Genomic DNA, 18901 nt, shown 5'->3' on the forward strand with positions numbered 1-18901 from the left:
CACGAGGCAGTCGCTATTATCGCCTCCTCATACAATAAGGCTGAACTACTGCCGACAATTCACGGCCACCGTAGTGCGGGAATTCCCTATAGCCCACACGACGGTATCGTGAAGGCCAACAGTACTCTCTCCTAAAGGTATACCACCTGTGAATAAGACGGATGCCACAAATACCAGCACTGTGGTGAGTGATAAGACAGTGACAAAACAGTTACCCAAAGCCACGTCTATCAGAAATAAGCCAGAGCCACTGTCAAAGATACTTTATCTCCGCCTTCGAGTGAGCATACCCACCTCGGGACACGTGTCGGCCGTAGGTCCCTAGATCTTTTTTATCCTACGGAGTGGTTACAAGTGAGGTGATACAACACATTACAATAAAGACAATGTTATGAAAAGTATAGACAGCAGGAGATGCCAAGTTGCAAACAGGCACAACAAAGAGACTACTCGATCCCTGCTTCCAGCCCCTCACCTCGTGGGTCCTATCCCTTAATACGAGGTGCTATCCACAATTTTCGGGACCAGTGCTGCCATATGTCGAAAACCTTACCCTCGGACTAATGGTCACCATCACCCTCGGAGTATACAGAGAAGTTGCAGGATTAGAAAGTTGCAGCAAAATGCAGGAAGATCTGCAGCGGATAGGCACTTAGTGCAGAGAGTGGCAACTGACCCTTAACATAGACAAATGTAATGTATTGTGAATACATAGAAAGAAGGATCCTTTATTGCACAATTATATGATAGCGGAACAAACACTGGTAGCAGTTACTTCTGTAAAATATCTGGGAGTATGCTTGCGGAACGATTTGAAGTGGAATGTTCATATAAAATTAATTGTTGGTAAGACGGGTGCCAGATTGAGATTCGTTGGGAGAGTCCTTAGAAAATGTAGTCCATCAACAAAGGAGGTGGCTTACAAAACACTCGTTGGACCTACACTCGAGTATTGCTCATCAGTGGGATCCATACCAGATCGGGTTGACAGAGGAGATAGAGAAGCGCATTTCGTCACAGGGTTATTTGGTAAGCGTGATAGCATTACGGAGATGTTCCGCAAACTCAAGTGGCAGACTCTGGAAGAGACGCGCTCTGCATCACAGTGTAGCTTGCTGTCTGGGTTTTGAGAGGGTGCATTTCTGGATGAGGTATTGAATATATTGCTTCCCCCTACTTATACCTCCCAAGATCAGGAATGTAAAATTAGAGAGATTCGAGCGTGTACGGAGGCTTTCCACACCGCTGGATGGCTTGTGGAGTATAAATGTAGATGTAGATGTAGTAGTTCCCATCCACACATACACACCAGTCCCAGCACTTCTGCCACTGGGCAAACATTTTCTGGAAGTACTGTTCTATAAGGGTGTTTATCACCGCCAGCAATGCTTCTCAAATCCTCTCTAGAGTGTCGAACAGACGGCCTTTCGACTCGAGTTTCAGTTTTGGGAATAGCTCAAAATAGCAAGGTGACTAATCTGGCGAGTATGGAGGGTGGGGTACAACTGCCATATTTTTTGCCAAAAAGGTCCCGGTCAGCAAGGACATGTGACAGGGCACATTTTCGTGACGCAGCAGCCAGTTCCCTCGACACTAAAGTTCGGGCCGTCGGCACCGCACATTTTCACAGAGCCAGCGCAGAACGTCACAGTAGTATGCAGAATTCACTATTTGGTTGGGTGGGACCAATTCTTTGTGCACAATTCCCTCGGTGTCAAAGACAATGACAATCACGTTCTTCACTTTGCTCTTCACCTGCCACACTCATTTGGGTCTCTGAGAACCGTGGCTTTTCCACTGGGACGATTGTTACTTTGTCTCACCACTTGTCGAAACATTGAAAGAGTCTCCACAGCACTTTTCCCGAGATTCGCACAGAATTTGATACACACGCACTGTTCCGTTTGCGGATCCGTCGTAAAATCGCCAAACACAGAGTATTACGGATATCAATGTCGACACGAACGTGTCCTCCCACCTGACTGTCTCTCCACACAGTGACTCGTCAGATACGCAGCTCTCACCATCTAGCGATGCAAAGATCCACTACTCGTACTTTCCCGATGGCAACACCTGTCCTGAAAATTTTGGTTCCACCTTGTATGACTATTGCAAAACATGCCCTACACATCCTTCCACCACACACTCCAGTCCAGTCGCAAGTATAACGTCCCCATCAAAGGGGTTTGCAAAACAAGTCCTGTGATCTACAAACTAAGCTACACGGGCATGACAACCGACAAGCTATCTGTCTGCACAAATGGCCAACTTCTACATTGTGATAACCCTCCTGGTTTCAACCTTCGTTAGCCCATTCCCTGTTCCCATCCAAGCACTACACAGTCTTCTACACCAATGCAACCACCTCTTTCCTTTACCACTAACACCCCCCCCCCCTTTTCTGTCTAACCTCCCGACTGCATCTACCTGCCCCACTCTCTTCACTCTCTTTCTACCCCTCCCTTTATGCTCCCACAAGCAGAACTTTACTGTCCCCCATCCCTACCCTGCTATTCCTACCCCTGCCCTCCCCGCCCCAGACTCGAATCTAAACTTTTTTTTCCAGTTTTTGTAATCCAAAAAACCGTGTGCAGCTTACAATCGAGTGCAAAGTAAGCGGAAGTTCTGAAAAATGTCGGTAGGTGCCGCCACAACGAACTTCTGCCGTCTAATATATGTAGCACTACACAGGCATGCTTTGCAGGCACAAAGATAAATACTGCTGCCAAAACCTATGCGACAGTAAGTAAATTAAAATAAAAGGTAGAAAACTGTAAACATTATGCCATGTAACTTCCTGACAGATTAAAACTGTGTGCCAGACAGAGACTTCAACTCGGGTCCTTTGCAAGGTTCTCGGGACCTTTGCAAGGTTCACGGGAGAGCTTCTGTAAAGTTTGGAAGGTAGGAGATGAGATACTGGCAGAAGTAAAGCTGTGAGGACGGGGAGTGAGTCGTGCTTGGGTAGCTCTGTTGGTAGAGCACTTGCCCACGAAAGGCCAAGGTCCCGAGTTCGAGTCTCGGTCCGGCACACAGTTTTAATCTGCTGGGAAGTTTCGTATCAGCGCACACTTCGCTGCAGAGGGAAAATCTCATTCATTCTGCTATGTATTCTTTCATGTTTGCTGCTATCTCATTTAAATCCTGTCTGCCTAATAAACTACAAAACTAGAGTGAGACAACAGCAAACGAGGAAGAATAGACATATACTGTCATGTTTATATTCGTATTATTCTTATGCTGAATAGTGATACAGTGAGAAATGAAGCATGAATCTTAGTTGACTCTAATTTCTGTGCAGAATGTAATGTACTAAAGAGGTGCCTCCAAACATTTTCAAACGGAGAAAAATTTTCGCTAAACTCTTGTTCAACACACATTCTATCATGCGCAGTCTATTATTTGGTTCTTGTTGATCATTATCAAAGAAAGCAGCAGTGTAAGTAACAACAAATAGCAGTCTCTTGCCGTTGTTTCGGTTATGAGACAATTCTCTCTCTCTCTCTCTCTCTCTCTCTCTCTCTCTCTCTCTCTCTCTCTCTCTGCCTTTTTTTTTTTTTTAATTGTAAGTCGCGGTAGTGCGCACAAGAGCAATCCATGCGGCGAGCGGCGACAGGTCGTAAACACTCATTATCAGAATGTGACAAACAATGCACGACACAGTACAATAATGGATTTTCACCTTAGAGTGACATAAATATCTATAACAAAGGGAATGGCACTTATCAGATCAAAGATAAATAAGCAATCGATTCAAACCAGACGAAGCACGTGGAAAAGGAAGGGTACCCGTATAAATATGGACGGAGCGCCTGGCACATAGCAATGGCTGCTCTGTAAATCTTAACTGTTAAGCTTACGACTCGAACCACACTACTGTAGCTGTATCTTCATCCATTCGACCTCAATCGTGTCTCATGTTACAATGGACAAACTTTGTTTCTATTTGGAGGGACGGTCTAAAACTTCTCTCCCCCCTTGAGTTTCGAGTCTCAAATTTCTGGTGCAGCTTAGATTTGGGATTTTTTTTTTTTTTCCTTGATTTCGAGTCTCATTTTCAGGTGCGGCTTAGATTTGAGTAAATACGGTAACAGTCTTACTGTTGTGCCTGTCTACAACTCATATATGCTGAGTAGCAATCTATTCTTTTCATGATATTGTCATTATTCCACCCTTGATTTTCCATTGTGTTGACACTGCAATAAAGGTTGCAAGACATGAAACTTTGTGAGATCCTCGTGTTCCCAATGCAGTGACATAATGAACGACAAGACAACAAAAATCACATTTCCGCTATGGTTAGAACAATGAGCTATTCTGAAGAGGACATTACTCGACTTAATATTATTTAAAGCTCAGAAAATTGAAAATGAAAAGGAAGTCCAGAGTGCACCTTTACAATGCTAGAAATTTCAATCTTAGCTCAACTGTGGTTTCTTGTGAACACGAACTGACCTCTTGATTGTGTCCCATAAATGCTCGACGGGACTCGGGTTTCACGATCTCTGTGGCCAGATCGTTCACTCGAACTGTCCAGAATGTTCTTAAAACCAATTGCGTATCCCACTAACACGGTGGATTGTCATCCGTACAAATGCTATCATTGCTTGGGAATATGAAGTCCTCGAATGGCTAAAAATGGTTTCCAAGTAGCCAAACATAACCATTTCCAGTTGATTGTTGGTTCAGTTGGACGAGAGGACCAGTCCATTCCAAGCAAACACAGCCCACACCATTACGGAGCCACCAGCAGCTTGCACAGTGCCTTGTTGACAACTTGAGTCTACGGCTTTGTGGGGTGTGCACCACTTACCAACTGAAATCAGGACTCATCTGACAAGGGAAAGAATTTCCAATCACCTAACATCCAATCAGTAAAGTCACAAGCCAAGGCCACTGCAGGCGATGTCGTGCTGTCGGCAAAGGCACTTGCACCAGTCGTCTGCTGTCGTACTCCAGTAACGTCAAATTTTGCTGCACTCGCCTAACAGATATGCTCATCGTATGTCCCACACTGATTTCTGCAGTTATTTCACGCAGTGTCGCTTGTCTGTCAGCACTGACAGCTCTAGGCAAATACTGCTGCTCTCGTTGTTACGAGAAAGTCTTGGGCCACTGCATTGTCTGTGAGATAGGTTATTACTGAAATTCATAATTTTCTCAAGTACAAACACGACACTGCTGCTCGGTCAGGTAACCAGTTAACTGCACCGGGTAATATTTACGTACACTGCCCGAGTATCCAGAAGAAACGGTCTGGTGTCAACATAAATTCGTTCTGTACACACCGTCAGAGGACGTGTGAACGACGATTAGAGGTGGAACAGCCACCAAAATGCATTAGTGTCATCAGCAGGCTAGATAGGGAACACGAGTAGGGACTGGGTCAAATGTCAGGTGACCACCGTGAAGGACACAGAGGTGCCACATACCGGAGCGAGAAGTTATCGGAGGAGACTCGGTGAGGGTCTCCGTCAGTCCGACCGGCCGAACTGTGTGACACACAGATTTCTAGGGTTTTCAGACACGACAGCGGCTCGACATCCGTCTGCACTGAACTCAGTAGCAGGTGTACTCACCGTCGAGGTTCCGGCCCAACACGTCCGACGTATTGTGCTCCGAGCACATCTCAATACTTTCCCATCTGCCGTCTGAGAACGAGTAACCGACTCACTGAAAAATGCACTATCACTCAGACACCGGCAGTAGCCGGACGAGAGAATTATCATCCCACACATCAGCTACTGTCAGCAATGTAACTTTAAACAGTTGAGTTTGGAGTGACACCGTGATCTGGAAGTGTGGACTGCTGCGGCACCTCACTCTGTCCTGTGAGGAACGGCGGTTCCATTCTATCCTCAACGCCCACTGTCGACGAGTACGGCAGAGACCTGCGGCCCTATTCTGTACTGCTCGGTCGTTCTGCCGACCGGTTCGGTAGGTGAGTGAGTGTACCGAGCGGTACAGTTATCGCGACCGAGCCTCCGTGCAGTTCTCCGAGTTGTTCGGTAGCGAGCCTGTACGGCTACACCTGAGGCCCTGTACCGTCTCTCCTCTCACCATCGAAGACGAGTGACAACAGCTGCGGGCAAGCTCACGCGACGACCGCACACCCGGCACGGTGCGCTGCGGTGCCCCCCACCTAAAGTGGCCAGCTGACAGCTACCAGAAAAGCTATTCCCTTTACTATTACTGAAAAGTGTATTCACAGTGAATACTGGTGGTCATATGAGACACTGGAAATGATGGAAGAAAATGATGATGTTATTACCTTCAGATCCCAGTGACACTGGCTTCACGTATTGTTGCTTTTGTGTGTGTGTGTGTGTGTGTGTGTGTGTGTGTGTGTGTGTGTGTGTGTGTGTGAGAGCGCGTGCGCACGCTCGGAGTAGAGTTGCTCTCGGGCACTTCGAAAGGGTCTGTCTCATCTCTCAGATTGTGTTGGCAAATTGCGCGGTGCCACATTTCCTCGAGCTGCTCGCCACTTCCGTCGCTCTCGCCTTTTCCTTAACACTACTGTGCGCACTGTGTCCACTTCCACAATTCTCAGTTGAAATGCGTTCGTAATAATATTTACGAATTCACTTTCCATTCAGATGCATCCTGCTGATTCGTTACAACATAATCAGTAGATGCGAAACAATAACAAATTCTCTCCACAATCGAAATACACTGAGCCGAACGAGCGTCCTTACCGACGCCTCACTTCCTCTCGGTACCGCAGTCGAAAAATCGGCAGGCAGACCTGGCAGTAAAGAGCGTCACTAGTGTACAGAACAGCAACTTCGGCTACCGATTCAAAAATGGTGTCGTTGCCGAGGCTAACCTACGGAACTGAACAGTACGGACAATACAAATAGGGCTACTGTAGACAGGTCCTATTCTTCGAATGTTTTGGAGACAAACCGTGGGGTTATCCCTCGTGTCACACTGTGGGGAGCCACAGGGCACAATTTCAGGTCAGAGCCGGTACCGACCGAGGGATCACCGTCACCACAGTGGAACGTCACCCGTATCCGGCACCCTCACCTGTCACCTCCGTGCGACAGTACCGCAGTGGCATTCGACCGGAGACTGCTCGTCCGAAAGCTGCCTCTGTGATGGGAAGGTATTCCCGTGGCTAGTAAGACCCCCAGGTTTGTCCTCGCTACGACACGTGTGGGATCAGCTCGTACGTCATCTCAGTCCCACCGCCAGTGTCGACGATCTCGAGGACCGGTTACGACAGCCGCGGGCCGGTTCGTCTTGGGAGAGGACGTGGCGGCTTTAAGACACCCTTCTGTTCGCGTGTACCGGCCACAGGGGTTACGTCGTCACAGCGATACGTAGGCTCGTACTGCCAACTTCTTCGTAAACTCGACTGTACACTGCAATCGTCGCGATAGCGTCGTACACCTTCTTGACCCATAAAGTTTTGTTTCGTTTCGTTTCATCCTCCCCTCGTCGGTGCTTCACTTTTTTTGTCAGGTAGTGTATAATAACTGCATAAAGAGCAGTCGTATACAACTCGGACAGAGATCTATCATTTTTACGTCCTCCTCAATATCTTGCAGAGTTATCTCTGCACGTTCACTTCGAAAGACTTACTCCGAGCTTTTGCGCAATCCTCTATCGGTCTTATAGACTTGTGTCGTACCACACGGAACTCTATTGTTTCTCGTAATGCAGGTGTGCATTGTAAGGTCTGCTTTTGGCGTCAGTCATTGCACTGCAGCTAGAGATGTTGCCGAACCGCACACAATTTGGCAGTCTCAAAATAGTTCACCTGCACGCTCACACACCCGAATAGTACAGTGTACCGGCAATCGTTTCTGCTGTAACCGCACGTGATCCGCGATTCCCTCGTCTTTCGGCCGACCTACTACCCGTTGTTGCAACACGCCCACATAATAAACACCTTTCACATTACATTTGAAACAATTACGGCACGAACACGTATCGTGACATCTCGGCCGTTGTACTAACACGAGACAGGTACCTTTCCATCTCTTCCAGTAAGCGAGGTGGAGCAGTGGTCAGCACACTGGAAACACATTCTGGAGGATGACAGTTCAAATCCACATTGTCAGGGTATGAGATTTCCCAGGTGTCTTGTCGCTGGGTTTTTTAAAATGAATTTTTTAATGAGAGGAGGAATCTCATGCCAATTTTGAATATAAATGAACAAGCTCTATTACCAGATCTGTTCGTATGTTCATCTACAAAAATTGTACACACATTAAAAGTTTAAACACTTCTTGGGGAGATTTGGTAAGGAATGGGTCTTGTTTCATGTCATTTGTTAGTTTCCTAGGGTGTTCCACACGAGTTTTGTGCCGTCCTAGAAATACTAAATCGAAGATGTGTGTGGTGACGTGTGGAGTGCTCAGTGATGGCAAGGACTCTTCTGCACGAAATGTGACATCGTGGGATAGCGATGACCAGAAGATTAATAATTTATAGCAAATACTGATGTATGTACTTTCAGAGTTTGGTGTTAGTGCAAAGGAGATGCACCTAACCAACTAACTTCTGATTGAGTTTGTAATCAAAGATGTAATAACAGCCTTCATACAAATCGTAGTTGCTGAGTTCTGGTTTTACATTTAGGAAGAGTTTATCAATGAGTTGGGGGTTCACAGACTGCTTTGAGCTAAAGACTGGCAACGACGTAATTTAAAAACTTGAACTCTCACGACATCTAGCCATTCAGATCATTTTTTCCACGATTTTTCTAAATCACTCCAGCCGAATGCTTTGTCGGTTCCTTCAAAAAGAGCATGGCTGACATTTTTCACCATACTTTCATAATCCAAGCTAGTGCTGCTGTCGACAGTACGTTAAATTCTAATCTTCTTTCCTTTCCAGTGCTTTCTTGTTCATGTGAAACACAACTAGGTCTTTATACTCACTCAGTAATGAGTGCTATCACCAGCAGAGGTCAAACTGATTCCACATTTTTAGATTTTCAGAAGCCTTTCGATGCCATTCCTCACAAGCGTCTTCTAACCAAACTGCACGCCTACACAGTATCGCCTCAGTTGTGCGACTGGGTTTGTGATTTCCTGTCAGAAAGGTTACAGTTCGTAGTAATAGACGGAAAGTCATCGAGTTAAAGAGAAGTAATATCCTGCGTTCTCCAAGGAAGTGTTATAGATCCACTATTGTTCCCGATCCATTTTAATGACACAGGAGACAATCTGAGTACCCGTCTCAAATTGTTTGCAGATGATGCTGTCATTTACAATCTTGTAAAGTCATCAGATGACCAAAATAACTGGAAAAATTATTTAGATATCTCAAATCTGAGGGCTGTAAATTCAACTAAATATTTAGGGATTGCAATTACAAATAACCTAAATTGGAACGATCACACAGATAACGTTGTGGGTAGAGCAAACCAAAGACTGCTATTCATGGGCAGAACACTCGGAAGGAGCAACAGGTCTACTAAAGAGACTGCTTACACCACGCTTGTCCACCCTATTCTGGAGTACTGCTGTGCAGTGTGGGATCCGCATCAGGTGGGACTGACTGATGACACCGAAAAAGTTCAAAGAAGGGCAGCTCGTTTAGTATTATCGCGAAATAGGGCAGACAGTGCCACAGACACGATACATGAACTGGGGTGCCGATCATTAACACAAAGGCATTTTTCGTTGCACGCGATCTTCTCACTAAATATCAATCGCCAGTTTTCTCCTCCGATTGCAGAAACTTTCTGTTGGCACCCACCTACATAGGAAGAAATGATCATCATGATAAAATGAGAGAAATTAGAGCTTGCACAGAAAAATTTAAGTGCTCATTTCTCCCGCGCACTGTTTGAGAATGGAATGGCACAGAGAGAGCTCGAAGGTGGTTCATTGAACCCTTTGCCGGGAACTTTATTGTGAATAGCAGAGTAATCATGTAGATGTAGATGCTTTCATACACCAGGGATTTTCCTTAGGCTAGAAAACCAAATTCTTCCTGGGCAAACTGCAATGTACCACGCATTTGTCAGAGAGTAATACTGTCAAGCCAGATACGGTATTCGGAAACTGTGCCAAGAAAGCACAGCAGGCTACAGCTTGCTGGTCTGTTTTGTTGTGAGATAATTAATTTACAAACATCGGTATAGATCTTTTAAATTTCAAATCATTTTTCTTTTAAGTGGTCATGGATTCCTGACAGTGCTACTTTTCAGTTCAGTTGCTTTTCTGCCAATGTATTTCACTGGAGACTACTTAGCAAACTCAATACATATTTGCTCTCACATTCTCTTACATTCACTACTCAGCCTGTCTAATACTGTCTGAAACAGAAAGCAAGCTTTGACCAACCGTGTAGGGCCATTTTATGAGCCAGGGCCGCGCCAAAGTGACAACTAAGGGCATTTGTTATCTCTGTTGCTGTTCATCTTGTCTGCGCATTTCTGTGCACACACACACATCATTAATCACTACTGGGTCCACTGTTATCAGTAGCGGCTTTGCAACTGAAATGGGCGATGCAATACTGACACCGACATTTTTCATCAGTTTCAGAGCAGCTTGTGTGTGGTATATGTATATAATACACACCAAAATATTTGTCAGGAGCTGGTTTACTACCTAATGAAGTTTATCTTAATTTTGTGCTAAGTTCAGCCGCTAATGTAACTTGAACTGGTAACTGCCTGGGAAGTAGAAATGGTTGAAAAAATTTCTACTGTCTATGTTTTTGGAAAGCTTGGAATTGTGCCATTCCCTATTTAAATAATGAAACACTGTACCAGTTACGTATTCTTTCACGCTTAGGATGACACGTTTCGAGAATTTATTCTCACAGTCAGGGGAAAATATTTACGTGAGTATTTTGTTTGAAGTTTACACACATGTTATTCTGCCTCTTTTGCAGTGTGCTGTAGTCGTCATTTTGAGGTCGTAAGGTACGGTGCCGCCTCCATTATTCAGTAAACCACACACATGCAAATCCTCACTCTCATTGTTTGTGTGTGAAACATTTACATAAAAATATTTGAACTTGACAATTGAGAATAAATTCTCAAAACATGCCTCATTAAGCACGAAAAAAACTTGTAACTAGTGCAGTGTTCCTTTATCTAAACCAAAACCATTTGAGCAACATGGAAAGAGCAAAGGTGACAACAGGCACTACAAGAGGCCACATAATTAAACGCAAAATGTGTGTTCGAGTAACACAAATGTCACAACAATCACCAATCTGTGCACACACAACAGAGAGAGTTCCAAAACAGTCGCCAGCTGTCACGATACCTCCGTTCGAATGAATACGGTTACCCCTATCTGCCACTGTGGCGAGCTGAGCTCGGCAGGGGCAGAAGACAGAGCACAAATTTAACAGATTCAGATTTGCGGAGTAGAGTGCCCTCGTGTAAAAAAATTTTGTCACATAATGTTCATAAACACTACTCAAAGGGCAACACTGTGCCGACATCATTTTTTTTTTCTCAATTTACGTAAGTTTTTCCTCCATCGATACTGTTTCCTACTGCGTAAACTGCAATGAAATTACGTTATCACAAACATTGTGAACATAGAAAACTTGCAGAGTGATAAAAAATGTCTCAGATTGTGGCAAAACATTAACTGCGGGAAAGTGAAAACATGACTGTACTGTAATTATTGCCTCAGTAGTACGAAGAAGGATACTGAATCTTCCCAGACATCCCGCAGGTGTCGGCACACGTATACGAAACTTTTTGTTATTTAGGACAGTAAATGGAAAACCTTAACGAGTTATACTGAAGAACTGCAGGCAAAATTGGAGCTTACACTGCAAGGCACAGGACAGTCTATGGGTCCGCTACAGTTTTGGGACAGGACGCCGACCGACACTCACCCTTTACTCTCGAGTTCCTCTGCCAGCCGATTGACACTCTCGGAGTCCATAGCTGCCAGCAGGTCGTTCACCACCTTCGCTTCCTTCTTGAAGGCCTTGCCGATGGCCCCCTTGTTGGGTACAGGCTCTGTAAACACAAACCAAACATTCAGTGCAGGCCCATCACAGAAGAATTACGAGTGGACTTCAAAACGTGAGCTATAAATTATTGTGGCAGGGCAAGTACCTTTCACTGAATGCTGTACTACTCTTCAAAGTACAACACACACACACACACACACACACACACACACACACACACACACACACAGAGAGAGAGAGAGAGAGAGAGAGTCATATGACAACCACACACATCAAAAAAAGTTTTGCATCACCTCGGTTCTGAGAGTTCCTGAACCTCTACAGAAAATTTGAAGAGAGATCATCATAATCATCATTTCCGCTCTTTGTACTGCTCATGAAAACCACACATTGCATGTTTTACCACCATACAGCGAGTCAGAGGTGGTGGTCCAGATTGCTGTGCACACTGGTACCTCTATACCCAGTAGCACGTCCTATCGCTTTGACACATGCCTGTATTCATCATGGCATACTATCCTCAAGTCCATCTAAGCACTGCCGGTCCAGATTGTCCCACTCCTCAACAGTGATTTGGCATAGATCTCTCAGACTAGTTGGTGGGTCACGTCATCCATAAACAGCCTTTTTCATTGTATCCCAGGTATGTTTGATAGAGTTTGTGTCTGGAGAACACGCTGGCCACTCCAGTCGAGTGACGTCGTTATCCTGCAGGTAGTAAGTCACAAGATGTGCACGATAGGGGCACGAATTGTTGTCCACGAAGACGAATGCCTCGCCAATATGCTGCTGATATGGCTGCACTATCAGAGGATGGCATTTACGTATCGTACAGCCATTACGGCGCCTTCCGTGACCACCGGTGGCACACGCCACTGCAAAAGAGCAGGAAACCCCCACCTAACTGCATTCACTGGACAGTGTGTCCAAGACGTTCAGCCTGGCCGGATTCCCTCCACACAAGTCTCCACTTTCAGGTTGTACGCATATGCGACACTCGTCAGTGAAGAAAATGTAATGCCAACCCTTAGCGGTCTTTCCGACATGTTGTCGGGCCAATATGTACAGTGCTGCACGGTGTGACGGTTGCAAAAACAGTTCTCGCCACAGACATTTGGAGTGAAGTTGTGCATCGTGCAGCCTATTGGGCACAGTTTGAGTCTTAACACAGAGCCCTGTGGCTGCACAAAAAGCATTATTCAACACGGTTGGCACTGCCATCAGGGTTCCTCCGAGCCATAATCCGCAGGCAGCGGAAATCCACTGCAGTATCAGCTGTCGGGCGGCCTGAGCAACGCATGTAATCGACAGCACCTGTCTTTCTGTATCTCCTCCGTGTCCAAACGACGTCTCTTTGATTCACTCCAAGACTCCTGGACACTTCCCTTGTTGAGAGCCCTGCCTGGCATAAAGTAACAATGTACACGGGATGGAACTGCTGTACTGACTGTGTATACACAGTGGAGGTACAAACAATATGAGCCACGTACCTCCTTTCTGGTGGAATGACTGGAACTGATAGGCTGTTGCACCCCTTCTGTCTAATAGGTGCTGCTCGTGCACGGTTGTTTACATCTTTGGGTGGGTTTAGTGACATCTCTGAACAGTCAAAGGGACTGTGTCTGTGATACAATACCGATAGTCAACATCTATCTTCAGGAGTTCTGGGAACCGGAGTGATGTAAAACTTTTTTTGATGTGTGTATTTTTCAACAAAGTTGACAAGTCAACTGTAAATAAGAGTCCGAATGTTCTACTGACAACACAAATCCACTCCTCTGTCACGGAACTGTCGGAGAACGGCCGTCAGAAAGTCTGCGAGTGCTGCAAAACGGTCCCTTCTATTTCTGAACACAGTTATCTGCAGTCGACGTCTGTGGTCGCCCTTCACCCACTCGTCCGAGGCCTCGGTCACACTGACAGCACCGTTTCACCACGGCCGGACACGACATTTTGTACGGCTTATATGCTGACACAGAGAGTTGGTGAATCTGTACGCAATTTAGATGCTCTGCCCAGAAGAATCGTGCCACCCCACATCCTCAGATGGTGGCATACATTTCCAGTTGCCATGCCTTTCCACTCGCACACTGTGAAGCACCTGCAACTGAACTGTGTCTGCAGGAAACCCAGAGCACGTACTATCCTCTAACGAGCACCGTTCTCACCGCACACCAGCCTCAATGTGGGACGTCACGTGTAAGTCACTTTTTGAAATCGACTCATCGTACGGTACAGTTTCGTTACTCATTCCTGAATGAGTTAAACAGATTTTTTTGACACCAAGACTGTTTTCTCGAAGAGGCAGTTTTATATTTTGTCACAAATCCTGTCAGAAATTGTAGCCCAATTACTGACCGACTGCGACAGGTTCACATTCTAACTGTGAACAGTAGTGTCTCTGTGCGGTGGCAACAGCTCGATTTGGAGGCCTATTTCGTCCTGCAATTGGCCTACAGAAAAGTTGTATCCACTACTGTATGTAAGTGGAGGCCCAGTGGACAATTTGTGTGACCATCATTTACGGGGGTCGGGAAGAAAGGATACGTGTCGCAGTCGACTGATTTTGTTAACTGACAACCTACAGGCACTGGAAAATGGCAATTGCATGCCAAAAGCTGTACTGCGCTCTAGTAAAATACTGAAAAAAATAAAATGACAACTCTGTGTATGGAGAAATCCTACATACGCATACTGGATGGTTATAATTAAAGTAACAGCATTTCGAGTGCTGCAGGGTGGGCTGTATACATTGCAGGATGCCGAAACATCTTAGGTACATCCATTAATTGGTGCAGTCGTGGAGTACGCGGGAAAGGGGGGGGGGGGAGAAAAGAAACAAAGAAAGAAAAAAAAAGGTTCCACATTCTGATATCGGGTGAAATATGGCACTGTAAGCAGTCCGAATGTGGTGTGGGTGCAAAGGCAGGGGAGGAACATTCAAACAGATGACGGCAATAGTGGCTCTGGCTCACTCGTTAGGGTACAGACACAAGTTACATCACGTGTTCGTACGCTCTCCCGACTCAGCAACACACTGCATCTGTAACACTGCACCATCTACTGTTGCTCGCAGCATTTCTGGTGTAATCGGAGCAATGTGCTATCTTTTAGATCAGGAAGAGTCCGGATACGGCCCTGACTGACAACTTTCACATATTCCACAACTAGTAGTCAGAGGATCTGGAAGGCTGCACATATTGAAATTGCCTAGGGAAGATGCAGTCATTAGCCAATGTTTCTCAAAGCAAACCTTTCTGCTGGCAACTGACGTGGGGCCATCCCATCTCCCATAAAAATAGTGGTGTGACACAGTTGCGTTCTCGAACAGCTGGAATCGTGTGTTACACGAGGAGATCCTCGTAACGTGCAGGTGTCACCGTACACCTGACGTGCTCTCGAGGTGTCATCTCCTCAAAGAAAACTGGACCGAGAATGAACGAGCTTGTGAAGCCACACTGCACAGTCACGTACGCTGAGTGGAGGTTCCTGCACAATACGTGGCAGAGCAGTGTCTCATATGTGACAGTTCTGTGCATTCAGGCACCGTGCAGAAGAGCACACGTCACCCATTTCCGTGTGTGTTAAAAAAACACGAGGGCAAAGTCACGGCACTGCAGCCATCTCGAGGCTCAGTGGATATTCTGAATATTAACAGGATACCTGCGTCAAATACACAGCAATATTTTTGAACTGTCGACCAGGGGAGAGAGAATACCCCTGATGCAGCTAGGCAGAATTTGAGGCACGTGCTGTACGGTTGGCTACGACAGCAGCAGCTCCGTCGACAACTGCCGTGAGAACGGGCTACCGCTCTCTCCCTGCTCAACCATTTAATTCACCTGTTTCTCGAAAGTTCTCGATACTATCCTTTGGTCCATTTATTGACGCAGGTCTCTTTACAGCTCTTTCTGTCGCCAATGTTCCTCCGATGCAGTGCAGCACGCAGTGTTTCTTCTCGACAGCCACTGCATTTCGTATGGAAAACTTCAGCCTTCTTAAACCTTTATACCGGCAATCAATTTACAAAAACAATCGACGCGCAGTGCTGAGCAACAAACAGCAAACTGACATCAAAATAAGGAATATTTCATATTCTGACTGCTTACAGTGCTACACTTTCACCTGTTGGCAGAGAGCATACTCCAGAAGCAAACCGATTAATGAACACACACACGACATTTCAGCATCCTGCGCTGTATTAGGCCCAGACTGCAGCAGCCGGAACGTTTTATTATAATCGACCAGTATCTGGAGCTAAATCCAAATTGACAAACATAATCTATGAAACCTCTACAGACACAATCTCAATGCTAAAATTTAAATACGAGGTACCTCAAGTATTCTAAGCTAATGCAGGTATCCGACAAGATGGTGGCTTGTTTCCACTCCTTTTCAGCTCCATCTTGAGCTATTCTGTAGTCTCCCCACACGAGTACAACAAACCGAGAGCTTTTATCAACACAAGGAGCATTCATACACTTCTTTGGAACTTTCTGTACCACACTGGCGGAAATGTCTTATGTCATCAATGCATTAACCCTTTGTGTGAATGTCTGCACACTGTCATTTTGTGGTAGGTTCTTCAATAACACTAAGTCTCATCACCTGAAGATTTTTTTCTAGAATAGACTTGTCTGCATTTTTCATTTCTATTGAATTGCAGGCATCATTTTTGTTCAGGAGTCGAAATGTGCTGGAGAAACTTTGCACACACTTTTCTCCTCTTCAAAACATTCTAGAGAATGGCTCAGACATTCGATTTAGGACTATTGGTCTGTTGCAGTTTGTGATGCGACAACACTGAGATAATACAGCCCCCGGTTCACTACTTAATACTGCCTCTCCACAATCGACTGGTCAGATGCATATCTGTTGTTTACAGTTGTTATTTCAAGCTGCTACCATAGTTATCACATTTATATTACTTATATGCCAGAAACAAAGTCTGTGTTGGAAATTTTTGGATGGATGCTGTAGATGTCTGCAAGTGCTTGGTACTGAATTGTGAGCTCAAGAAATTACATGTAAGAGAAGGAAGAAGTATAAGGGTAATACTCTTACATTTAACAACTTCAGAATTTTGGTAATTAAGAAGTAATAATGAAATTTTTCAAGGGAGATTAGGAACAATAAGAAAAAGAGAGATTACTCTTCATTCAGCTATTTACAGACTGGATGACAGTGAACTAAAAGGATCTTCAAATATCTTTGAGGGGGAAAAAATTCACAACCTCCAGGTCAAAAATGTCAGCGAAGGCTCGGAAAAGAACAACTATAAAAAAGAATGAGTAAGGGAAAGAGAAATGTTTATGAGGTCAGTTTTAAAAACAAAAGTTTCCAATGAATAGACGAAAAGGAAACAGGCACAAAATAGTCTGAAGAAAGGAAATAGAAGCAATGAAGGAATACTACAAGAAAAGGAAGGGATACCACAAGACAAAAAATTTTGAATTGGAGCATTGAATTTTGAAGGACCTAATGCAGATAGGAGAATCAACAACTTTCTTTGTGACATTCCCATAAAAAAAAATACTAAAATTTCTCTGTCTGTCAGACTAAGTGAATCATGAATGTGTTGCATTAGGGTCAATCAATTCGAACATACGCATTTTTATTTACAGCAAATAATGCAGGCTAAACTGAAAGTTGCACAAGTTGCTTGAAACAACGCAAAAAAACAAGGTTTGCAAAAAGTTATCAAAATAGTAATAGTCTCACTTCACAACACTGCTCTATTCAACTGAACGTGCGAGCGAAGAAACAAGGGAAAAAAATTTAGCAGGTTCTTTGAGTGGATCATGCCTGTGAGTAATTAATGTATGTTGTTATGTTTCCCAACAAATCACACCAACAGAATCCAGTATGTTCAAAGTCATCTGAATGTTTGATAGTGATATTTACATCTTGATATTTATGCTGTGTTACAACAGATTTTCTTATCACACAGCTGTCTTTGGTGGCCAAGTTATGTAGGGAATAAAACATATTTTATAAAAACATATCCGATAAAATTCTGTTTCAAGTTGAACAAGCTAGTAATGAACAAACACAGCTTCATATACTTTTCGGAAGTGGGCCATCAATGCACTCGTCAGAGCGGCACCTTTAATTGGTGGTCAGTGACCGCAATAAGAAACCACAAATTTTTTCTCATTCACTGTGATCATTATTTTAAACACTGTGGTCGTAAAATGCAGAAAAGAACAGTGAAAATTGCTTGTACATATCTTTTAACAGTGAGCTCCAAATCTTATCGCGCCTTTGGAAAGTTGGTTGTCATTCGATTTAACTAGGGTGAGAGACCGCAAAACATCTATAATGTCTTTTAATTCCCCACTTTTTTAAATGTGAAGAAGGTACAACTTATGAAGAATTCAATATCTTACCATGTAGTTTGGTTTCAGTAGTGTAAAAGTGAAAACATTTAAGTAACGATATTTTTACAAAGTCAGAAAACAAAAGAGTACACGTCTGAACTAGTTGCCTACATTTTCTGAAAGTATCCGACGAAGATTCGAGTACTGAAAATTTTTTTTAAAAGAAAAAAGTTTTATACTATACTACGGAACATGAAAAATTAATTTTATAAATTTCTGAAGCCCAAAAATATCTCGTGTGCCAAGTGTAAAGTGTATCACTGTTTAATGCTATATAAATTGTATAAGTAACAACTTAAGACCAGCTGTCGTAAGGCACTGTCTCTGGATCTTACTAAGAAATGCATTTCCTAATAGAACCTGTAATAAAAGAATAATATATATAAAATTCGATGTCTGCATTCCCACAAACAGTCTCACACCCTGTAGGTTTATCACAGCAATGTATTGTGAGAGAAAGCATCACAGCCAGGGGAACACGATAACACGCACTCTTATTGATCACCGAGATGAGGCTGTTATACCGCATGTATAACCTGATCCTGAATATAAGACTACATCCTTTTTTTCCCATCCGGCTTCTTGAGCAAAATTTATTTGTAACATTTTCTGAC

General features: G+C 44.3%; 1 protein-coding gene across 1 annotated transcript in view; it reads right to left on the bottom strand.

Annotated features, from left to right (window-relative positions):
- LOC126295389 (glycine--tRNA ligase) overlaps positions 1 to 18901 on the bottom strand; it is a 150565-nt gene that overhangs the window by 35169 nt on the left and 96495 nt on the right. The window contains exon 10 of the mRNA XM_049987870.1: positions 11827 to 11953. Coding sequence (XP_049843827.1) covers positions 11827 to 11953 — 127 coding nt within the window. The remainder of the gene's footprint in view (positions 1 to 11826; positions 11954 to 18901) is intronic.

The sequence above is a fragment of the Schistocerca gregaria genome, chromosome 11, assembly GCF_023897955.1.
Source record: "Schistocerca gregaria isolate iqSchGreg1 chromosome 11, iqSchGreg1.2, whole genome shotgun sequence".
In the NCBI taxonomy this organism is placed as follows: domain Eukaryota; kingdom Metazoa; phylum Arthropoda; class Insecta; order Orthoptera; family Acrididae; genus Schistocerca; species Schistocerca gregaria.